Source organism: Ambystoma mexicanum, chromosome 4q (assembly GCF_040938575.1).
Source record: "Ambystoma mexicanum isolate Mex_15411 chromosome 4q, UKY_AmexF1_1, whole genome shotgun sequence".
Classification (NCBI taxonomy): domain Eukaryota; kingdom Metazoa; phylum Chordata; class Amphibia; order Caudata; family Ambystomatidae; genus Ambystoma; species Ambystoma mexicanum.
This window is the reverse complement of record NC_090928.1, coordinates 379,745,441-379,771,337: the sequence shown is the minus strand read 5'-3', so window position 1 is coordinate 379,771,337 and position 25,897 is coordinate 379,745,441. Positions and strand designations below refer to the sequence as shown.

Genomic DNA, 25,897 nt, shown 5'->3' with positions numbered 1-25,897 from the left:
CCTCTGTCGTTGGGTAAAGTGGTGAGATGGTTCCGCAGGGCGCCACCGGTGGTGTCGTCGTAGCAGGTCGGCTCAGCTTCTCCCTCGTCGGATTCTTAGGTCCTGTGGTGACTTCTGAAGTTCCAGTCCCCAAAGCCCTGCTTTTATGCAGAAAACCCCCATTCACTCAGCCTAGCTGTCACTCAAACATGCTAAGTGATGAGCCGGCCGGCTCACCACTTGGGCCAATCAGGACGGAGTGCGACTTGAGTTGCCTAAGCAACTCAGTCCAGGGTGCCTAAATCCCCCTCCACCCCTCCTAAGTACCCCAGACAGAGTGGCACCACCGATGGTGTCGTTGTAGCAGGTCGGCTCAGCTTCTCCCTCGTCGGATTCTTAGGTCCTGTGGTGACTTCTGAAGTTCCAGTCCCCAAAGCCCTGCTTTTATGCAGAAAACCCCCATTCACTCAGCCTAGCTGTCACTCAAACATGCTAAGTGATGAGCCGGCCGGCTCACCACTTGGGCCAATCAGGACGGAGTGCGACTTGAGTTGCCTAAGCAACTCAGTCCAGGGTGCCTAAATCCCCCTCCACCCCTCCTAAGTACCCCAGACAGAGTGGCACCACTTTGGAGGGCTTCTGTGGAGAAGCCTGCCAAAAAAGTGGAACAAAGGGCTCGACTTAGGTTGGAGTCACAGAAGAGAACATAAACGCCATTTTAGAACCGAGTTTTGGCAAAAAATACCAACCGGAGAATTAATAATAATTAAATAAACCGGCGGTATGTTCGAGGCCATCGTAATTAAATAAATAAAGATAGTAGCCTCGAACAATGGGAAAATCCCATAGAGAAATATTTGCGTTGAATATAAAAAGTAGTATCCACTGCCACCAGCCAAAACTCGATCAGGGGGGATGGAGACGTGCCCCCTCGACTAACAGACCCCCCAGTACGTCCACGTTATGATGGTTTGTACTGGTTCTGTTCAGAATTCAAGACTAGTAAAGTCAATGGTGACTTTACATGCCCTGGGAGACAGTCAGTCCCAGGGTATGGAGTCTATACTGGGGGGTCACTATGACACCCCTGTGTTACTGCACTGAGGGTGCTGTGTAACACACATCACAAAAACACATGATGCCCTATGGAGTAAAAGACCCCATAGCCCATTAAACACATCTAGAGTCAAAGGAATACACTCAAATCATGTCCAAGAGTGAGGGCAAAAGAGTCTCACTCTTGGCAGGAGAAAAAAAGAAACCCCAAAAATTCAGCAAAGCTGCTGGGGGACTCACTAGGTTAAGAAATTCAGCCTAAACAGAGAATTCTCCCTAACACTGGCCAATTCCCAAAAAGATACTAGAAATCTGTAAATAACAGAGCCTGATCAATGTCAAGCTCATTGTTTAAAAGTAACAGACATTAGTATGAAATATATAAAAATCGAATAACATACCTAGCCAGAATGTGGATGGCGGTAAATAATCAATGGAAGAGCCCACGTAAAGTGTGGACCTCAAATATCCCGCTGTCGCTGCAGGAGTGCCTCGGAATGTAGGAGTTCTGTCACGCAAATAAACAAGCTGAACAGGAATGGAGTCCTGATTAGTATAAAAAACTCAGCAATCTAAAATGGAGTAGTGAAAACGCAACTTGATGTTTAATAAAGGCAAACTGAAATGTTAAAAATTACCATGATTAGGATGTGCACAAGGCACAATTCTTGAAGCTGATGTGAAACTGATGTCAAGATTGTGCGGCTGGTCTACAGCTGAAGAATCCGGCAGTAATGGACAAGTTAGAGTATCAACTAAAGAAAGTGTAAGGAAAAAAGAATAATGAGACTAAGGAACTTTATCCCTGGTCCCTAGATAGACAAATGCTAATGCATTAGCGCTTACCTGGAGCGTAGGGGGACAATCCTGAACAGTGGTTTGTAGACCACCACAAAGTGACTTACTGGAAATACGTCCCAAGAGTACATTTGACCCACATGTACAAAATTCAATTCTGAATTTGAGAAGAGTCTCCTACAAGATTTAAGCAGAATTGACTATAGAAGAAAAACACCCATTAATATCAAAAACCGCCAACTAGATCTAATAGATGAACTGGCGAAAAGTGAAGACATTACCATTAAACCAGCTGACAAAGGTGGAGCAATTGTTATCATGGATACATCCTTCTATGTTAAAAGATGCATTGAACTCCTTAACGACACCGACACCTATGCTATATTAGATAGGGACCCGCTACCAGAAATCAGAGAACTGATTAACAATACTCTGTTAAAAGCCAAAGAGAACGAATGGATTAATGATAAAACACATCAATATCTCACTAATTGCCATCCGATTACACCAGTCTTCTATAGGCTCCCTAAAATTCACAAAGATAAACAAAATCCACCCCTCAGACCGATTGTTGCTGGGACAGAGAGTGTCTTCGACCCACTGGCAGTCTACATTGACAGATTACTACAACCACTTATACAGGCATCATCCACATACCTAAAGGACACAACAGACTCTCTTAATGGACTTAAAGATTTCTCCGCTATCAGTGAAGACTGCACACTATTCAGCCTTGATGTATGTAGTTTATATACCTCAATACCCCATAGTCAAGGTATAGATTCTGTTGAATGGTTGCTACTTAACAATTCAGGTGTGAAAGGTAATCCTCAATTCATTCTGGAGCTACTCAACTTAATCCTTTACAATAGCTATTTTAGACATCAGGGCAAATACTTTTTACAAACATCGGGTACCTCAATGGGATCATCGATGGCGCCCGTGTACGCTAATACTTTTATGTTTCAGTTCGAAAGTCAGCATGTACTGGAACACCCCACATGGGCAGCATACTTTTTAACCTGGAAGAGGTTTATTGATGACATTTTCTGCATTTGGTGTGGCACACGAGATGACCTAGATCAGTTTTTTGAATACCTTAATTCAGTGCACCCCAGGATCAAATTTACTAGTGAGATTGGTAACCCTTATCTACATTTCTTGACGTTAACTTGAGCATTGTTAACAATAAGATTGCTACGTCTGTATACCATAAACAGATGGATGTTAACAATTTGCTTCACTATTCTAGCTTGCACCCGAGGACGATGCTCCAAAGTCTACCATATAGTCATATTTTACGCTTGAAAAGAATAATTTCTGACCCAGAAGTTCTAGATAAGGAATGTACAAATCTTGTTGGTGAATTTCAGAACAGAGACTACCCACCGGAAACTTTGGAAATTGCCAAAGATAGAGCTTCAGAGATCTCTCGTACAGATTTATTGAAACCTAAATCTGTTGTTAAAGATACCCCACTTCTATACATATCAAAATTCTCAACACATAGTTTTCAGATCACAAAAAGTATAAAGAAACATTGGAATATCCTTCACAATGATCAAACTCCAATAGAATTGTTCCCCACACCTCCAATGATGTGTTTTAAAAGGGGTAAAAATATAAGAGACAAGCTGGTGAAAGCTGAAAGAGTACCAAAGGTGAAACAACTTTTCCTAACCACCAAAAAACTAGGCACCTTCCCTTGTTTAGGGTGTATACACAACACAATCAAAGGTAATGTAGTGACTCACCCCAGGAATGGTCAAAAAATCAAATTAAGAGACTACTCCACGTGTCTGACATCAGGCATCATATATATGTTGAAGTGCCCTTGTGGCAAAGTGTATGTAGGATAGACCAAAAGACCAATCAAATCAAGACTGTCTGAACACAAGTCGAACATAAGATGTAATAACCAATACTCACCGGTAGCCCGCCACTTCAACATGCAGAAACATTCAATTGCCCAATTAAAATACCAGGTGCTAGAAGTTGTCAAACGACCTTCAAGAGGAGGTGACTACCAGTCACTCTTACTTCAAAGAGAGGCGTATAGGATTGACAAGTTAAGCTCTTTACAGCCCCGGGGTTTAAAGGAAGATTTCACATTGAACTATTTTTTGTGATTTGAATTTGTCAATAAGGAATGCTTGATCTTCAACAACAAAAACTTGAAAGTTACATTACTATTCCAGTGTCTGACTGTGATCTAAGGCACTACTTTGTTGAGACTAATAGATGGTTGCCATAAAAATCATTGCCTGTAAATTAAATGTAAAAATTGTTCTTATTGTTTACTCTTATTTATGTAATTTTTGTTAAACTTATTACATTTAATTTTGATCTTCTGTAAATTAAATGTGTTTACCCAGCTGAGACTGTCACATTGTACTATGTCTTCCATGTGAAAAAGAGAGCTTTAGGGTTAGTTTCTCCACCTATTATAGACTGAGAGGTTACATGCAATCATTCAGTGACCTTGCCCTGATGATTTGATAATTATATTTATTTTTCCCCCTCTTAGATCAGAGTGTTCTGTCCAATTTACGACCTTTTTCTCATTGCTCATTTCAATTCTATTTCACACGGTAAGCTATTTTTCTTAGCTTTCCTCTCCCCGTTCTACTATGTGCGGACTAGTATTTGTTATGCCCGATTTACATTTTACACTAGGTATCTGCATCGCATGAATTTTTCGTATCAATCGATCTTATTTCGCACTTTTGCGCTTCTTGATTCAAATGACTTCTAGTTTATTGAATATCTAGAGGTCCACACTCTATCACAACATATAACCTTGTTTCAAGATGGCCGATCTTTCGGCCTGATATTCCTTAGTCCTTCTTCTTTATCTATAACTCTAGTCCTCTATTTATCTCCATGGTCACATGCTGTTTCCATGGTTTGTGAACAACAAGCTGCTCGGCTGAACAGACCCTGTTCAGGATTGTCCTGTACGCTCCAGGTAAGCGCTAATGCATTAGCATTTGTCTATCTAGGGACCAGCGATAAAGTTCCTTAGTCTCATTATTCTTTTTTCCTTACACTTTCTTTAGTTGATACTCTACCTAATCCATTACTGTCAGATTCTTCAGCTGTAGACCAGCCGCACAATCTTGACATCAGTTTCACATCAGCTTCAAGAATTGTGCCTTGTGCACATCCTAATCATGGTAATTTTTAACATTTCAGTTTGCCTTTATTAAACATCACGTTACGTTTTCACTACTCCATTTTAGATTGCTGAGTTTTTTATACTAATCAGGACTCCATTCCTGTTCAGCTTGCTTATTTGCATGACAGAACTCCTACATTCCGAGGCACTCCTTCAGCGACAGCGGGATATTTAAGGTCCACACTTTACGTGGGATCTTCTATTGATTATTTACCGCCATCCACATTCGGCTAGGTATGTTATTCGATTTTTATATATTTCATACTAATGTCCGTTACTTTTAAACAATGAGCTTGACATTGATCAGGCTCTGTTATTTACAGATTTCTAGTATCTTTTTGGGAATTGGCCGTGTCTCTAGGAACTAACTGATACACAAAGACAGTCTGTTTACTTATTTTTCCTGCTTCTTCTGATTCTTTGTTTCCGACACTTTCTACACACAAAGGTAACGACTTTCGCATTTCTTCCCCACTAAATCGATAGAGTTTAGGAACTACTAGCTTTTTTTCCCTATATATTCACTTTAGCTTATGTTTCACCATCCACTTGATAGGTCCCATTAGAGGGATCATTCCACTGAACTATAATATGCTGTACGTTTTACTGTCTATTTTACAGGATGGGGTGTATTAATTGACCTTCAGCTTCTCTCTCAAACATGGACCACATAATTCACCTTATAATGTTGCATGTATTACAACGCATATTATGACATGTTACAACTATCACCAAATTTTCTAAATTGTAAAATTGAATATGTTATGAACAATCTATGAATTGTGCCTACAATATTTTCTTTACTGAATTTGTGTTTTTCCTTTTACATTAAGAGTCCAAGTTTGGACTTATGAAGAAAAGGAGAACTTCCTCCAAACGCGTCGCTATTTAATTTGGACTCCATTTTTCCTCAATTTGAGCTTCATCTATTGATTCCATTTTGTTTATATGCACTGTAAATAATTTCTCTCTGAACTATAATTCTTGCTGAAAATAATATAGCTTGGCTATAAATAGATATTTCTTTATCTCACACTTCTGTGTCTGACCATATTTGTTAGAATCAAATGTACAATGCCTATAACTCAATTTGAACAACTGTACTGGATTAATCCAAACATTTGAAAGTGCGCAGGGGACGGGAGGGTTCCCAAGTTGAATCCTCTTTCTTTTTACTGTTTATTGTCGGGGTCTTGTGCCATGACCCCAGTTCCTCCCCGCACCTAAAAATTTATTTAAAATAATCCTCGAATTTCTTTACTAAACTTACTTACCATAGGTGTGCACTTCTATCTAAACCCTTGCTAAACTCGCCCCATCAACCCCACCTTTGCCCCAGGGACAAGCATAGAATAAAAAACTCTGGGATTACAGAAGATTAGCACAGGCCACCCAAACAGGCAAGAAAGGGGGAGTGTTGCTAGCACTAAAAGATGGGCTCGACTTAACCATCAAGGCCAAGGAAACGGACTAACAGCGGAGATACTTGGTGGTAAAACTGCAGAGGAGGGGAGAGGCCTACAAGGTGGCAACACTTTATGCTCCCAACACGGGCCAAGATGCCTTCATCCAAATACACTTACCCGCCTAGAGAGGTTTGCCAACACACACATTAGTCTGACAGGGGATTTCAACCTGGCCTGGGATCCAACAACAGACAGGAGTAGGTAACCCCAATGAGCACAGGAGCGCCCCTCCGGGGACCTCAAGCAGAAGATTCAGGATCTGGCACTGGTCGACATATGGAGGGAAATTGAGGGGGACAGGGAGGGTTATACCTTCTACTCGCATGCGCATCGGTCACACTCAAGGATCGCCTATATTTGGCTTTCCGGAGCTTTGCTCGGGAGGGTAACCGACATTACGCTAGGGGCCATTACACTCTCAGACCATACCCCAATAACTCTAGCATTACAAATGAACAGTAGGCCCTCGGGCGTATGGGGATGTTGCTACCCTATCCCGCTCTTTAAGGATGCAACACTAGTCCGGGAAGTAGCAGAGGAGGCAGAAGCATTCGTAGAACATAACCAAGTGGAGGATACCACTGTGCAGACATGGTGGGACGCCCTTAAGACTACGCTAAGAGGGAGGATCATAGCTATAGAAACGAGACGGGAAAGGGAGATGAGGCTGCAAGAAGGGCAGCTAGAGGAGAAACTAAAAGGCAGTGATGGCTAAGATGGGCTCAGCACGACGCCAAAATTAAGAGCTATAGGGAAGTCCTGAAGAAAGAGGAGAGCGGGTCCATATCCGCTGAAACCGGTAGACAAGAAGTGGTTTGGTCTGACGAACCAACCCCCGGAACCAATATGGAGCAGAAATGGGTCTGTAGCACTATCAAGTCATTTTATGTTCCAGTGTCCAAAGTACTAAGAATAAGACATTGAGATGACTATGGAAGAACTACTCTCCATATGACTTTAACTTTTTAAATAGTGTGATAAGCCACACCAAATGGAAACAACAACATTAAAAATATTTACATTGATTTCCATTATCAGTGTGCACCGCTTCTTTAGTATATTAGGAAAGTAGTGAGAGGATAGGGCGAGCTCTCTTCTATCCCCTAACCTTTGTAGGCGATACACCAGCGCACTACTAGGGCAAGAATACCCACTCAAGGGATAGAAAGAGCTCTTTGTAGGGACAGTGAGTTATTTACAGGGAACTAAGCTTGGGGAATAATTTGAATAAAGATATTCTGTCTTTGTTGTGTTATAACATGGTATGGGTAGAGACAGGATCGTTACCCCAGTGACTTTAGTTGTGATTAACCAAAATAACAAACGCCAGGTCTTGACCAAACTCAGCTGTCACTCACCCTACAGAAAAGAGGAAGAATTGGAAAACCTTGATCACCAACCTTTCTTATTTAAAAGGAACTTGTTCACTCTCCTTATTTAAATAAATAAACACACCATACCTGTTTCTCCTGAGCTGTTAGCTTAGAGGAGTTTAAGTCTTACTTATTTTTTCTTTAAACAGAGGATGACGCTGTCTCTGCCACTGGCACCGGCACCCTCTTGATTAGGAAAGCTGCTTAAGTTTTCCACTGGAGGAAATATTGGACTGCAGTCTAACTCTTCGCACCTTTGAAATGAAATGTGTTTTTATCGAAGTCTTTATTTTCTTCACTCGAGACCTTCCTACAAAAGCCTCTGCTCCCCCTTGATCACTGACTTTTATCAGTTCAGTTCATTCCCTTTTGAGGGACTGAAGAAAGTTGGTGCAATTAAACTATATACACATTTGAAAGTTTGATTTTTCTCTTTTTCGAGCACCCTCTCTTCGGATAGCATCAACTCCCAATTTGTGCACCTTGTGCTAAAAAGACTTTCAGGGGTTCTGCGCACGCGCGATAAACTGGGTTTCTTTAAAGTTCTGTACTAGCGCAAAGTAAGCAAGTCTCATTTAACTTCTGTGCAATGTGATCAAAGTATCATTTTCCTTCCCCACACGCGTGATGTAAAACGAGTCTCGACGTCACACGAAAACACGCCTGCGTGAAAGAGTTATGACTCGAAAGTGAGCCCGCGCAAGGATAAGCTCAGTCTGCAGTGTAACGTAACACGACCCCTGGAAACATGGAAACGAAAACACGGAATTAAGTTTGTCATAAATTCAATGAGCAGTTCCTTCTTACTGCGATCCGTATGTCGTCCGTATTACGTTGTCACTTGCGCAGACAACGTGAGATTCTTAGAACACGCGGCGCGACGCAACGAGCAAGCACATGAATAATTCAGTGCTCGTTTAAACAGGTGACACACGAGAAACTCGCAACAAGAAGAATTACAGTAAGCACAAGTGTAACTCTTTCCGGGCACGAGCGCCGCTTAACATTGTTTACAAAGTTGCAACAGTTTTAAGTGTACACAAAGCTCTTCCTTACAATTTAACTTAGAATATCTAAACTTTTAAAGTTTCTCAAAGAGTCATTGGAATGAATAGTTAAGAATGAACTCCAAACTGAAAACTGAATTACTGTAAGTACTCAGAATTAATCCAAAAGGTTTACTTAGCTTATGTCTTTTTCTTTGCCGGTGATCTCTGACTTGCTTGGCTCACTGGATCTCCTGATGCACTCCTATACCCGACAGACTCAAAATTGGCCAATAGGCCCCGCCTAAATTTACATAAATATCAGAGCTATAAATATCAGAGCTCTTAACATAAATCCTTTCTGTTGGGCTGCTGACAATGAAAGGTAGTTTAAGATGTTCAGTCAATGCCTTTCTTACACTCCATACCAATCGGAGAGCTTGCTTGGAACCACCATCTTGACTTGGGAAGCTCTCCACACTCTGTACATCAAGGTTATGGCCCACACCATAAAGCATAGAAAACACATATAACCACAACCACCATTCAACCACAGTAATGAAACCTGACAGAATGCCGGGGAGAGGTCAAGCAACATAAGCAGAGATGCCTCATTTCGATCCATAGGGGCCAGTAATTTTGATTTAAGTTCAAGGAGGGCGGTCTCTGTACCAAAGCCGACCCAGAAACGAGACTGGTGATCATTTAGAATGGGATATGTTTTTAAATGATCTGATATCTGTATGTAGGCCACACGATCAAGAATCTTGAGTAAAGAAAGCAGTATTAGTAATATAATTATTGGGCAAATCAACTGAGAGGCCTGTTTTTTTTTTTAAGCTGGGCATTGCACAAGCTTTCTAGAGATCCTGAGGGACAGTGCCAGATGTTATAGATGCATTAATACATTTTCAAATTGACGTGATGAGGGTAGGAGAGCATGTTTTAATCAGCATAGTAGTGTGGATGTCATCCTTACATTTGGTAGGCTTAAGTTGTTTAATAATAACTTCCAGTTCGTCCTCCCTGATTAGGTATAAAATTAAAAACTGTAATCTTTTAAAAGACCAGTCTAGGGACTTAGGTTCATGGCATTCTAGTTTGTTGCTTTTCTCCATGATACTTTCCTTAATGGTATGCAATTTGTCGTGCATAGCTTTTTGCATTACATTACACCATGTGACGTTGTCTTTAATGTATCTCTCTGGTGTTGAGTGATTGGTACTTTCTTACTCTTTCAGAATGCAAAAGATTTCTTTAGTATCTTGTTGGGCATTTTGTATTCTATTGTTAAAAAAAATGTGTGTAGCTTCAATAATAGCCCTTTAATAAGTGGTAGATGTGGCTTCATATTTACTAAGCTGCAAAGGTGTGCTAAGCGCCTTCCACGCATGGTAAGCTTTAAGAGTCAAAGATTTCAATGATTGTGAAGGCGACTGGTTGACATACCACTCAATCTGTGCCACTATTCAACGACGCGCGGCCAAACCCCACCTGCCCATAGCGTCAGCTCCCTGCGAGACCGAGATGGGGCAACACATCGGAACCTTCCCACACCTTTGCACATTCTACCTAATGACAGCCCCGCAGAATCTGGATCGTATCCACATGCTTGCACGCATCTGGTCAGAAGATCTAGGCACCCATATCGAAGAAGCAGATCTTAGGGACTGCTTCGCAGACATACCGCGTGTCTCGATAAACCAGAGGAACAGGAAGGTCCAATACAAAATACTACAGAGACTGTATTGCACCCCCACCACACTGCACCAGATGGGGATATCTCACACAGACGAATGCTGGCTGGAATGTGGAGATACAGGCACCCTCGGACACATACTGTGGCACTGTCCCATGATCACTCCGTACTGGAGGGAAGTCCATAAACAGCTAAATGACATTGCAGCGGCCTCAGTTGCATTTACACCTGAAGTGATGCACCTCGGAGCGGAGGCCAATGACTTGCATGAAGAGGGGCTCACACGCAAACTTATAAACATAATTCTGTTCACAGCACGCAAGCTCCTTGTCACTCATTGGAAAGAAAAACCTCCCCCGTCTCCGACAGCACGAAACGCACTTTTAGCCAAAGTCTGCAGAATGGAAACAGCGGCCCTCATGCGACACCAGTCTCACAACCCCACGAGAGCCCTGAAATTCAGAGAATTAACAGAACCATACATCTAGTGGAATAAAGGGGAAGGAGGGAAACACCAGCAACATGGGAAGGCATGGGCCAATAAAGGAAACACACGCTAGCGATATGAACACTAATTTACAGTGGCCCCACAATACAGCAAGGGCAATTCACCTACCAGCGCCACATGGAAGCAACTCAGTTTGGTGCGTGGGGGGTTAGTTGTTGGGGATGATAGTTAACGTTGCTGTAGAGACGGAGCATGGTGAGATCACCCCGGAGGGAGGGTGAATGGAGGGGGCCTCAGAAAAGACAATAGGAACAATCTGAAGGACTCCTCCGACCCTGAGCTAGAAACGGGCATTATGTTCTCTTCTCATAACCATGCATGCACCAGTATTTTGATGTCAAGCGACTGCTATTCTATCTAACAAATGCTAATAAAAAGAAGTTAAAAAAAATTTTAAAAAAATAAAAAGATTTCAATGATTGTCATTCCGGCGTGAACCAGACATTACGTTTCAGTTCAGGCTTTACTATCTTCTTCTTAATAGGTACCAAGATGTTGGTGATGATTTCTAGATTAGAGGAGATCATTCTGGCTAACTCCTCAGGGGAGTCTACTGTAGAGTGGCTGGGTAAAGTGTTAAGTATTGGTTCAACTTTGTTAAGAGCGCTATTTTTCAGAATACAGTATGGTATTTCAATATTTTTTTGGTATCTAGATTTGATGGAAGGGTCTACCATAATAGCAAAGTTAACAAAAGAGTGGACCTACCAAGGGCAAGGTGATACTGATATTTCGTACATTTTTATAGCCTGACCAGCCACCCAATCCAGGGTGTGGCCCATGATGTGTGTTGGCTCATGAATTAATTGTGTAAAGCCCAATTCATCTAATAAGTCTTGCAGTTCAAGCGCATTCTTGTCTTCCTTATGGTTATACCATAGATTAAGATCTCCCCTAAGTAGGTATTTTGCATTATCTTTAAGGGAAGAGAGCAAAAATGTTGAAAGTCTTCACAAAGTCAGTGGTTACAGTAGGGGGGTTGTATATTAGGAGTATATTCAGTGTACTTTCAGCATGCAAACCGGTTTTAATACATAGAGAATCAACTCCTTACATGAGAAATTCCCTGCTTTCCCATATGTTAAACGTTAGCTTATTGTTACAAGGAGCCTTGTCACCTTTCTGTTTTTATGCTTGAGTGGGTTGGAACCCACGTGTTTGATGTGGGCGGGGTCTCTGCCAAGGCGGCAGTTCGTGCCCGATTAGTAAAGAGTTAACAGCTACTATTCCTGGCTCCGCGTCTCATTTATCCTTCTGCATTATTGCCTCATTACAAATGCATGTTTGCACTTAACAATGGCGGTGAGGCTACTTCTACATCAAACAATTGCTGTGAACCCTGCCCGTCACTGAAACAGCATCATCCGAAGCACCAGACCGCCAGTGCACGCTGTTGGCACCCGGTCCGACCCACGGCCCAGGACAACACATGGCCGAACGCTGCGCATGCTACTGATGGTGAGCAAGCTGTATTTCAACCGCTACATTCCGCCTACGTGGTGGATAACCCGGACCACATACTGCAGTGCAACACTACACATGGACAGCACGTGCCACTTGCTACAAAGCTGATTGCGTATCACGGTGCCCCACAATACGCGCACCGTGCAATACGCTTGCAAGACGGCCCTACTTTCCCACGTCTCACCTACACCGTCACGGAGGAAACGCTCCCACGCAGCTCCTGCCTGCAAGTGTGTCACAACGTGGCCCTGGACACTGTGGAAAAGATGGAGGCCCTCGTAGGTCACTCCGTAGGGACAATTACCGCGCTAGTCTTTCTGTGTGCAGTTCCTTTTAAGGAGGCCACGCCCCCAGCGCCTCGCGTTGCAACTCGCATTGTTAGTCTGATGCTTTCACCGTGTAGCAGTGCCGCCGTCTCTAGTGTCTTTTGACCCCTTTTCTCTCCGCTTTTCTGCCCGAAGTTGCATTTTCCTCCCTGTTTGTTGTTCTCTCGGAGATCTTCATTTCCAGTCTCTGCTTCCGGTTTCACGGAGCCGGTTTCGTTACCCTTTTCCATTTTCCCTTGTGCCTGTCCTTTCTTTCAGGATTTGGTGTGTGCTTCCCTTTCTTCTCGGTGCCTTTCGTGCCGCAGGCCTTTCGCTCTTCACTCTAATCCTTTCTTTTTCTTTTTTTCTCTCTCTCTCTCGCTGGTCTGCCCTCTCGATCTCACTCTCGCTCTCTCACCCGCCTGCTCTCTCGCAGCAGTCACTCTCGCTGGTCTGCCCATTCGATCTCACTCCTCTCGCTCGCTCTCCTTCTCTCTCCTTCGTTCCGCTCTCATTCTTCCCTTTACTCTTGTTTCCGCGTGTCTCCTGCCGGGTATGTCTTTCTTCCCAGTTTCTCTGTGTCTGTACAGACCTTGTTAGGGTCTTGAGAAATGTTGGGGAACCAACCTATCATCCAAGGACTTTGGGACACTCCTCCACATGTTTCTACCGAGATCTCCACAACGTTTCACAGGATCACTGTGTTTTTGTACTTATTTTCCTAGACTCGTGACTTGGCCTCCAGTACCGCCAATCTATCAGTCTCTTCCACACTAGGCTCAGTTCAGCCTTCAATCCTACGTCCTACCAGGGTTTTTTCTGCCTCAATAGGCTTTTTTCCCTGCTCAAAGGGACTGGCTCCCCTGGGGTCCCCTGACTGCTTGTTCAAACCACAGTCAAGGTGGCCTCAAGTGGAGACCATCCTTCTCTCTACGAACGCAAGAAGGGGAAAAAAGGCTCAAAGACAGACAGAGAACAAGAAGAGACCAAGAAGGACAGGAGGAGAAAACAGAAGACATCTCCTCAGGAAGATTCCTCTAAGGACTTAGGTGAGGAGACGCAGGGGGTGGTAACGTTCGATTCTGACAAAGTGTCTCAATTACATCGCTGTGGATAAAACATTTTCAAGATAACACCATGTTGTTTTACGAGTGCAACCAGCATTATTAAGGCTGCACATTGCAAGCTGCATGAACTCTTGCCGACATTCGCTTTATTCCAACCCTGCCTACAATTCACATGTCCAGAGAAGACGCTCCCAAGCTGATTACTAGGCTGATCTACCTGTAGCACCAGTGAGCACCGAGGATGCCATAGAGCAAAATTCTATGGTGAGAACCTGTGCAACTCGCACCTGCCATTATGTCAAGTAATGAAGCAGAGAGCAGTTTGCAGAGTCCCCAATCCAGCTCCACACCTCGCCACCTTGATCATAGAGAAGAGAAGGGCACTGAGTAATTACAGCTGCAGGCCATGCCACAATTTGACATGTCCGGACACCAGTAGTTTGGCGCCCAGATGGGCTAGATGGCTCAAAGAATGCATCAGGGGTCTGTGAGGAGCGCCGCCTAAGGGGTATTCTAATGCACCCGCTAGGCCCGGTGGTAAGATACATTGGGCCTCATTAGAAGTATGGCGGTAGCCTTGCCGGTAAAACCAGCAGGCTGCCGCCAAACCGCAAAACATTGGCAATTACCAGGTCATTACGGCCCTGCCGGACCCGGTAATTGCCCATTTGCAGGCGTCAGAAAAAAAGATGCTCCCCATTCCCATTCGGTCCCATAGGGCTAAAGTGGTGCATCCGACATGCTGCATTCGCGTGTGCCTTTCTGCCCGCCAGGTCAGACCTGGCGGGCAGAAAGGCACCCGCGAGCACAACTCGTAGTTTGCCGGTCCGGGAACTACGGTACTGGCATGCTTACCGGTACCGTAGTTCACGCACCGGCAAACTTATAATGAGGCCCATTGTATTTGATCTGCCAGAAAACAACACAGACACATTTCAAGGCGTAATTGATTCCCCGAGTTATTATTTTGCACCATTGAGGAATGCAGATGACGAGAGACATATTTTCCACACCACCACCCAAGAAAAAGGGGAAAACATGGAACATTTCGTAATGAGACTGAGAAAACGTTCAAAATATTGTGATTTTGATCGATACTTGACGGATGAAGCACTCAAATGCAGGCAATAGCCGGCTGTGAATCTCCAGAATTCCGAAAGAAATTACTTCAGAAAAGCAGGACGCTGGAAGAAATTTTGCAGTTAGCAAGAGCTGACCCTGCGCTATCCCTGCAAACAGAGTTCTCAGCAGCATTGAGATAACACAGTCCGGTTCAGCTGCAACGGTGTGCCCCATTCGCACGCCAGGAGAGACTGCAGAACTGAAGTGTTACAGATGCGGATATACATTGCCACACATTGGTCAATGCCCGGCTGTAGGTCATCATTGTGATAAATGCAGAGGCGAGAACCACTTCCAGTCAGTCTGTAGGAACATTAAATTCTTTCAGTCATCAAAAACCAGCAGAGATTCCAGGAGACAAGATGGCCACCACTTAAGGCGGGAAAGCCCTCGACCCTACGTGTGACGATCGCCTACCGCCAGTAGGTGCATCTCCCACAGTGACTCACAGGAGTCATCATACAATGACAGACGGGATGAAGAAAAGAGAGACCATTCTAGTCGCTACAGAAGCAGGCATGACTCCCAACGAAGGAAACCACACCAGAAGATCAGATAGCTGGACGAATCCCCACGATGGCGCCGAGACTCACACTCCTCTGCCTCCAGCGCAGACCGCAAGAGAGGATACGTTCATGCCATTGGAAATAGCATTGCTGCAGAATACAGTCCGACATTATTGCTACAACTAAATGGATAGAGTTGGGAATTCGGAATTGACACCGGAGCCACAGTAAATGTGATTAATGAGGATACATACAAGTCTCTAACCACAAAGAAAAACTTAGCGAAGCAGACACCCTAATCTACCAATACGGGTCAAACAAACCTTTCAATTGCCCAGGCATGTTCACAGCCACATGCATCGACAAGGACAAAAGTTAAAGAGTCAAGATTTACGTCATAAAAGGTGAAGTACCAGGAGGAAGTATACTGGGCTTCAACTCAGACATCCAAATGGGCCTCATGCATATAATTTATCAGATCATGTCTGCATACACCACCAGTCCGAAGGAAATGATAAAAAAAAAAATTCTGATGCTGTTCAAAGGTAAAAGCTAAAAGACAAACAAACAAATTAAGCTACATATAAATACACACATTTAACCAACGGCCAAACACTACAGGGGCATTCCCCTCAATATCCAGAGACATGTAGAAGATGAAATTCAATCCCTACTGAAACAAGACATCATTGAACCAGCGTCAGGACCCACCCGGTGAGTGTCCCCCATAGTGCCCGTGCCCAAAAAGGAGAACAAAACCAGCATCCACATTTGTGTAGACATGAGGGCTCCAAATGTAGCAATAGAAAGTGAATGTCATCTCGCGCCCATGATGACGGACATGATGCATCTACTTCATGGGGCAAAAGTATTTTCGAAATTGGACTTAAATAAAAGCCATCACCAGCTTGAATTGCATCCATCTTCTAGGTACATCAGCACGTTCTCTACACACCTGGGGCTATTTCGGTACAAAAGGCTCAGCTTTGGAGTATATCAGTGGCCGAAATATTTCAAAATGAAATTCACCAAGTTATTAAAGGGATAGTCCAGCAAATCATTTTATTTAAAAAATAGATAGGCAACATTAAAAAAAAAATACTAGCACTTTTTTAAAAAGAAACTTCCTATGTAAAATTTTGAGCTATTCAAGCTCAAAATTCGCAAAAGCAAGCACATGGGCGCATCCATTTTGTGAAATGGATGCCTGCCTGTGCTGGCTTTTGCTTTTGCGGCACTAATGAAGGAAAAGCCAGCCAGCTGTAGTAAACAAAATCTACCGCTGAGTGGCTTTTCCTTCATTGGTGCTGTACGCGGAGGACGGGGACCGGAGACCAGAGCAGGAAAGCTGCAGCTGAATCTCGGTAAGTGCCATTTATTTTTTTAAAAAATAAGCACTAGCTGCGTTTTTTTACTAAGTTTTCTGGGCTGGAGGAGCCAGGAGGACTTAGAAAAAAACCACAGCTTTAAAAACGTTGTATTTATGTTTGCGGTCGCTTTTGAAGCGACCGCAAACATAAATACAACGTTGTGTTTGAAAACGCTGCGGTTTTTCTTTCCAAGTTTCTCAGGCTCCTCCGGCTCGGAGGAGCCTGAGAAACTCCTTAAGAAAAACCGCAGCGTTTTCAAACACAACTGCGTTGTGTTTCTGCCTGCTGTGGCTATCACTTTGGGTCTCCGGTGCTCCCCCAGGGGAGCACCGGAGTCCCAAAGTGAAAGCCAAGGCAGGCAGAAACACAGGGCGGTTGTGTTTACATGCCGCAGTGTTTCTGCCTACAGCTGATTTCCCATTTGGGGCTCTGGGGCTCCCCACGGGGGGCCCGAGAGCCCCAAATGGGAAATGCTAAATGCTGCAGTGTTTCTGCCTAAATCTGATTTCTCATTTGGGGCTCTCGGGCTCCCACAGGGGGCCCGAGAACCCCAAATGGGAAAGCTGCTATCTGCTCCGAGCCGGAGGAGCCTGAGAAACTTGGAAAGAAAAACCGCAGCGTTTTCAAACACAACGTTGTAAACTTAGAAAAGAAAACGCAGCTAGTGCTTATTTTTTTTTTAAAATAAATAGCACTTACCAAGATTCAGCTGCAGCTTTCCTGCTCTGGTCTCCGGTCCCCGTCCTCCGCGTACAGCACCAATGAAGGAAAAGCCACCCAGCGGTAGCTTTTGTTTACTACAGCTGGCTGGCTTTTCCTTCATTAGTGCCGCATAAGCAAAAGCCAGCACAGGCGGGCATCCATTTCACAAAATGGATGCGCCCATGTGCTTGCTTTTGCGAATTTTGAGCTTGAATAGCTCAAAATTGTACATAGGAAGTTTAAAAAAAAAAAAGTGCTAGTATTTTTTTTTTAATGTTGCCTATCTATTTTTTCAATTAAATTTTATGTTGGACTATCCCTTTAAGCGCATCCCAAATTGCTTAAATTATAGTGATGACATTTTAATCTTTGGCACTACCCAGGAAATACATGATGACATACTAAGAAGAGTGTGCATGGCCCTCGAGAATGCCCACCTCAAGCTCAATCCAGACAAGTGTGAAATCAGCAAATAGATGCTAAAATTCTTCGGGCACATATTCTCGAGCAATGGCTTACAACCTGATCCAGAAAAGGTACAAGCGCTGGTGGTGGCCCCTACTCCCACCTCAGTGTCCGCAGTACGATCATTCCTGGGAATGGCAAGTTACTGTACGCGTTACATTCAAGGCTTCGCGTCAGTAAGCACGCCCCTCCGATAACTCACAGGAAAACATCAAGAATTCCACTGGTCTAAGAAGTGCGAGGAAGCTTTTCAGGAAATTAAGAAGCGCATCGCCTCAGCATCCTGCATGGCATACTATGATCCGGATCTCGGCACAGAACTCACAGTGGATGCTAGCCCTATCGGGCCAGGAGCAATCTTAGCACAATCAAAGCCAGGAGCATCACGCATTGTAGCCTAGGCAAGCCGCAGTCTTTCAGCAACGGAATGCTCATGTTCACAACCGGAGAAGGAAAGCCTAGCGGTTGTATGGGCATGTGAACACTACCACCTGTTCCTATATGGACGCCCATTCACTATCATCACAGACTACCAGGCACTCGCCACAATCTATGGCAAACCAACCGTCAAGATGCCACCACGCATAGTCAGGTGGGGATTGAGGCTGCAAGAGTACTCTTTCAAAATAATACACCACCCAGATAAAGACAATAACCCGGCGGACTTCTTGTCGATGTACCCACTTCCAGCCCACGACGAACGCCAGTCTGACAAAGCGAACCAATACTTGCACTACTTGATAAATAATGCACTGCCCAAGTCCATCACAATGGTTCAATTAACAGAAGCCCTGAAGAAGGACCAATTAATTCAGAAAATACAAGAATGCCTGAAGTTAAATCAGTGGCACATCAACCCCAACAAGGAACAGTCTCTATCCCCAACTGAAGTGCACATTTCCGCACCTTCAAACTCATTAGACACACACTATCCATGTCGCCGGAAGGTCTTGTGCTGAAAGAAAACAGAAACGTTATCCCAGCAAGCTTGCAAGAACAAGTGCTAGCACTAGCACACTCAGGACACAGGGGAATAGTATCGACGAAATGGCAGCTTAGAACCAAGGCGTGGTTCCCCCAGATGAATGAAAAGTGGAACAGCTACTGGGCAAGTGCATCGTATGCCAGGCAGTCACCCCACGCACCTTTCCAGAGCCGCTCAAAATGTCATTGATGCCTCTGCAAGTATGGGACGAGGTGGCCATTGACATGTTCGGCCCCCTGGCAAATGGCAAGTATGTGCTAATGATTGCCGACAAAACGTCCTAATTCCCTGAGGTACACCTCATCCATTCCACAAGTCCCCAAGCAGTAATACCAGCTCTAGACAAGACTTTTGCAGACTATGGGATTCCGTCCATCGTAAACTCAGACAACGGCCCACCATTCAGCGGAAATGATTTTGCAATGTTTGCGGAACATCTTGGTTTTCAACATTGCAAGATCATGCCACTGTGGCCACAAGCCAATGGAATGGAGGAGAAATTCATGAGCAACCTAAAACGTGCCCTCCAAGTCTGCTCCATTACCAACTGCTCGTTCATGCAGGCAATCCGCACACTACTACGAGACTACAGAAACACACCCCATAGCTCGACTTGGGAATGCCCGTCAGCACTGATGTTTGAACCACACTACCAAACAATCCCAATGCCGCTCTTCCCAACACCTACGTCGACACAGCAAGAGCGAAGGACAAGGACAAAGAGAGCAAAACAAAAATGAAAGAATATGCGGATCAAAGGAGACATGCAAAACCAAGTTCCATCCAAATAGGAGACCAGGTTCTGGTACGACAAAACCTAGATGCCAAAGACGCCTCCTCATTCAAGTCAGAGCCAATGACCGTGACCCACATACAAGGGTCAATGATAACCGCAGCAAGCCCAAAGGGTACCATCACAGGGAACTCCTCATTCTTCCGGACTGTCAAAGGCGAAAGAAGCCAGGTAAACCCTGCATTGACTATGGCAGAAGACTTATCAGACTTAAACTCTGAATACAGACAAGGAGATAGAGATGCTGATGACAGCGACAGTGACTTCATGGTAAGCGAGCCTCCACCCGCACATAGCCCATCGCGAAGAACAGTACGCAAGCCATCTACATGGATAGAGGAGATGAACTAACGCACCCCAGTTTAAATGTTAAGAAAGGGGGAGATGTAATGTCCCATTTCTATTGTTAAAAGGAGCCATGTCAACTTTCTGTTATGCTTGAGTGGGTAGCGACCCACGTGTTTCATATGGGCGGGGTCTCCACCAAGGCGGCATTTTGCGCAGATTAGTAAAGAGTTACCAGCTACTATTCCTAGTTACCAGCTACTATTCCTAGCTCTGTGTCTCATTTATCCTTCTGCTTTATTGCCTCATTACAAATGCATTTATGCACATAAAAGGTTAGAACTGCTGTGTAGAGCCTACGAGCGTGGTAACAGGAGTTTGGCTTGCTATGCTTTGAGAGCGTGCTCAGCAGTCACGGTCATAATGCACCAATACTTGAAAATTACTGAAGCACCTCAACTCCACAGGCACATAGAACGTGAGAAAGCGTAATAGCGACCAATTCTAGACCAAACACTCAACTTTAGCGACGTCCACTTAAAAGCAGGAATCTTCCTGCACCAGACTGCAAGTAATGCCCAACTACACACCAACTGCAATTACAACGTGCTTTGCTCGCGCAAATTTCTAGCATACTTTTAACTCTGAGGCCCCCTGCCCCCAACCAGCTCCAATGAATGGCAATGTGTACAGCAACAGAGAAACATATTCCGCACTCCACGAAATCCAAGCGCCAACTGAACTTAGAACGTGCTTCCTACAGTATTTACTTATCTCTTGGTGATGTGTTGTCTAAAGGACACCACTAAAATTCATGCAGAGAATTCATTGCAGACAGATATGTTCCTTTTATTTCTTCCAGTCTACAATTTACATGGCACTAGGATACTGTACATAAAATTCATTGGTGCAAAACAATAAGAACATTGACAGAAATCACTGACATTATTAATTCTGGGATCAACAGCTGGTACAAGATTATTTTAAAAAGACAACATTATTTTGTTCATTTAAAACTGTGAAAATAGTAAACCAAGTCAAACGTTTACCTGCATGACTGTGTTGGAGTTCCTGCAAGGCTTGGTCTGTGCCACGTCCTAGATCACTTTTTGGGGTGGATGACTGGTTCAGAGGAACAGACCCTCTTTCTGTGGTGGAAATGGGGTCATCCAAGACATCTTTCAGTTGCTGGATACTTGTATTTGCCCGTTCTGTGAATAATTACGAGTGCGAGTCATGACTAATGTTCATTTATTGGTTTTCAACAGAATCCCAGAAAGGCACCGCCAAAGTAGGTCTCAAGTCAGCACTATACAAATAATGTCCAAGATATCACAGCATGTGTCTCTGTCTCAGGTGCTATGTCTCTCCTATCGTTCCCCCTGGTCTCTGCAAAATGCACTCTTTTAGTGTTCTTTATGGGATATACACAGAGACTGTTTTAACGTTGTTAGGCCAGTTATTCTGAAGTCCAGCTAAGGGCTAAGTAAAACGATTCAACTGAGACAGTTCAAGACTCCACTCTTAGTAAATGGTAGCTAAAACAGAGGAGCTAAACTTATCTTAGGAGGGAGAGAGGGATGTAGGAAAGTACACTGAACCTGTAGTACACCAAGGATTCAATAAGCACACTGACAACCAGAAGTCTTGGGATACCTATTGGTCATAGAGTCAAACACATTTATACAAACACACCACTATGCTTGAAGGTACACAGACCAAAGCATAAGACCTTATTTAGACTACCCAACAGGAGTTCTAAAGTCAAACCTTATCATACACATTTAGCATAGGGTACACCTATTATTGGGGTGTAAAAACCATGAGTTACTTTTAGAATACTTTCTGTAATACAAGGGTAGTAGACCGTAGCAGTTGTACCATGATGCTCAGAAAAAAATCAATTAGTAAATCAACTGGACAATATACTTTCCTGAATAGTGGCACACTCATTCATGGACATGTAAAAACCTATAACTCTGATTCAAGATAACACACAGTTATACTAGGTGAGTTGGATCTTATGGTGTAATGTACAATTACAGGATGCTTTTCAGCTCAGTGGAACACTGGCTAAGGTTAGTAATAACTCTTAACTCATGTTAGGATGGCACACAGCTTGCTCAAGGTAAGTAAAACATATATACTTTTAAAATGAGCTACCAGCAACTTCAGGATTAGTGTAACCTCGGGCAGACTTATTCTGGACAGGCTAACAGCAAGTAAGGGGAAGCAAGACCCAATTGGGGATACTCATACATTTATCCTAACAAGAATAGCGAAGCGGAACCAACAGCATTACTTTTGGGGAAGAGGCTCAACCAATTCACAGGTGAGTAACTGAACCGGACATCTACTTTGTTAGAATGGTCTAACAGTTTCTAAGGAAAGTAAGACTTTACATATATTTTTCAGAATGGCAGATCATATCTAAGATAAGCAACAACTTTCATTGTAACTGTTCACTCTCAGAGGGCAGTTACCAACCAACTCTTTTACAAGTAAGTACACTTTTCAACACTTGTTTTACTTTTGAAGGCAGGCCCCTTAAATTATCCAGCCCATCCCAATTCTATGGCACGAGTTCTCGCAGAGGCAGAAGAGGGACCCTAGTGGTCTAGAAGCCAACTGTAGGCAGGGTGAGATAAGGCTCAGTTGCAAGCAAAGTTAGAGTTCCTGAGGAAGACTGTTCACACAACTAAATTTCTACTTTATAAAGTTAGTTGAGAGTCCAGTGCCTTCATAGAAGACACCCTAGGAGGATTCCAGCAGTGGACCTGGGTGGACTGGATGGGTGGCCTCCCAAGCACAAGAAACACTCCAAAGCTACACAGGAATCCCAAAGGCTTCATGTAATTAACTACCTCAGCCAGCACAGTACCTTAGCACGGAAGAAGAGTTCCAGCAAGAAGACTTCAGCATCTGCAGCCAGAATCCCTGTCATTCAATACCTTTATCATGAAGACCGAAGACAGGACACTGGAAGGGCTTCTGCAGCAGGGATCAACGGGTAAGGCTCCAGGCAAGAGCTTCATCACGGCTGGATGCGGCTCTGTGGATTCTGGTGCCCTTTTCAGGAGCTAGAAGAAGACTGAATGTCGCTGGTCGGATTCACATCGTTTGCAAAGTCCAGCACTCTCGTGAGGGGACTTTTCGGACTCGATTCGCGTCTCTGGAGGTCCAGCAGGATGCCCACAAAGTTTTAGCAAGATTCGGAATTCGAAAAACCATGCATCGCACAATGGTTCAAGGTCCCATTGTAATGGGTTATTGCAGTCCGGCAAGGCCGCAGCGCGGCGTGGGATGGCTCAAAATGCGGGTCTTCTTCAGTCCAGTTGGTCTCACCAGGCTCTGGATCGTTGTCATTGTTTTCTGAGACCCCAAGTCAATTGGAAGGAAGGGCTACAGCAGGCTCTGGTTACACAGTAGGCTCTCCGGTCGCTGGAAATCGTTTCTTCCTCATTTTCTTCATCTTCGGATTCAGGTCCAGTGGTCAACTACCTTGTCAGCTTCCAGGATCAGACTTTTATGCAGGAACCCAGTCACTCAAATAGCCATGCAACATTCAAACTTGGGAGGGGTAGGCAGTCCTTTCAGATAGGCAAACTCCCAGTTCGAGCTCGATTGTTGCAGTCAGGCTGGAAGACAAAGTGGTGCAAAGTTTTGGACTTCTCCCTTGCTTTCTGCCTTCACAGACACTCTGGAGCCTGGGCAGGGAATCCACAGAAATGCGGCTGAAGATTTATAAAAAAATAAAATAAAAAAATAAAAATCACACAAAGGACTTTCCCGCCCTGGATGTCAGGGAAAGGAACAAGAAAGGACAAGGAACACTACAATGGTGAAAACAGAAGACAGGGGACATTTTGGTAAAAGGTGCGAACAGCCCCCGGTAAAGGAGCACCAAATTAATAAAAAGGTTTCACTGCCACCAGCCATTAAAGGCAAGTTTCTCTGTTAATTTAGAATGAGAAAGGTGATACACAGTATCTCCCCAGCACTCCACATAAGGTGGGGTTGCTGGTCTCACCTAATAAAATGTAAAAGGGATCCAAAGATCCTTTCTATCCTTGGGATGTGTAGTTCTCACAAGGTTAGACAGAGAAAGTTAAAGGGGAGCCCCAAGGGCAACCCTGCAACAATAAGAAGGTATATACCAAAAGTAGTCAAAGAGGATAAAATTAAAAAGACACTATGGAGAGTCTTAAAAATGACACCCATAAAAAGAGTAAAAGATTGTGAGTGGAGAAAAATGTTCCCACTCACTGAGGTATAGGGAAAAAGAATCCCCCAATAAAGCAAAAAGTCCTGGGGTTGACACAGGTCAGGAAGATGCATCATTGCTATGAAAATCGTACCTAACAAACGTGCAGTGTTGTTTTGTGTCACTGCATGGATTTGCCACCACGGTTTCTGATTTTGCAAGATAAAGACCATGCAGCAGTAGCGTATGGGGCATCAACATTCAGTGAAAAGTACTTCTTTGTGTATGCCCCGATATAGAGATACTAAAATAATTAAGTTAAAGGTGAAGTTTGCTCAGAAATGTTATTTGCCCAATCGAATGGGCATGTATTTTTGAGCATAGTTTGATTGATCCGAAAAATGTTTCCTATGGATCTTAACTTCGATTTTCTCACATTTACACCTGCAAAATTCACACGTTGGAAGCCGCCACCTTGTGCCAATCTTATCTGTTGATCCATCCCCCTACGTTCAAGTGCCCTCACTGCAGTAAATCATAAGACTGGCCCTAAAGCTGACATCATTAGACGCTTACAGCCTTTGTCACACATGTGTCCCATCCACAAACCAACCAACCTGGCCAGAACCGGTAAGCACTGCAGCCACAATCACATTTCTGTGGAGAGTTTTCACTCGCAATCTGGTGTCATTACAGAGTTCAGGTGGGTTGAGGTTCCACAATAATATCACAGGTGATCCGACTTTGAGAAGTTTGTGTTCTGGAAGACCAGGAGGATTTCAAGTGTTCAAGAACTCAACAGGGTTGTGGACTGCGTCATCACTTTGAATCGCTGAGTTTACAGATTTGTGATCCATTTGGACTCCTATGAAAGAATAAGTATCTTATTAATTACAGCAGCCATGCTGTCCTTTGATGTTAAAATGACACGCTCACATAACCATTCTGCAGATTTCTGCATTCGTTTTTTTATGTCAGGGTACATTTTGGATGGGAGGTTTGCTGGGGAATTGACGACTGTTCCTAGGTAGGAAGTGGGTGCCTACTTCATGAAAACAATGTACCTTCCAAATTTCACATTCCTAGGTTAAACGTTTTGAGCTGGGCATTGATGAGCCACTCAGGACTTTATATATATATATATATATATAGATTTCTAGAGAACACTACACCACAAAGTCAAAGGTTTCCTGGTGCTGAAATCAAGTATAGTTCTATCATCACAGACTGACTCACAGGGGGATAAAATAGGAGGCAAGAGATGGGTTTGCAGTTACTTTCTAAAAATGTGCTTACCATGGGTAATCATCACCAAGTCATATCTCAGATAACAGACTTTTCCATATTCTAGCAGCTTGCACCATAGGAGCACATTTGCTTATATCGCGTTAGCTTTTCCCCTATTTAGATAATGCACCTACAGAGCATACACCCCAGTTCCATTTCACCATTCCCCGTTTGCCGTCTTGATGGTGCCCCATGTGTATCTCACAGCGCTCTGCCTTATGCAGCAGGTCTCTCCAGTGTTGCAGCAGTGCCAGACTCGGTATGTGGCGTAATTGTCTCGTTTGTTTGTTCTTTCTTTT

The 25,897-nt window shown here is 43.9% G+C and overlaps 1 protein-coding gene across 7 annotated transcripts in view; it reads right to left on the bottom strand.

Annotated features, from left to right (window-relative positions):
- Positions 1–25,897, bottom strand: part of SDCCAG8 (SHH signaling and ciliogenesis regulator SDCCAG8) — a 2,836,880-nt gene that overhangs the window by 2,787,241 nt on the left and 23,742 nt on the right. For all 7 annotated transcript variants that reach the window (XM_069607960.1, XM_069607958.1, XM_069607955.1 and 4 more), the window contains one exon: positions 21,157–21,318. In XM_069607960.1, coding sequence (XP_069464061.1) covers positions 21,157–21,318 — 162 coding nt within the window. The remainder of the gene's footprint in view (positions 1–21,156; positions 21,319–25,897) is intronic.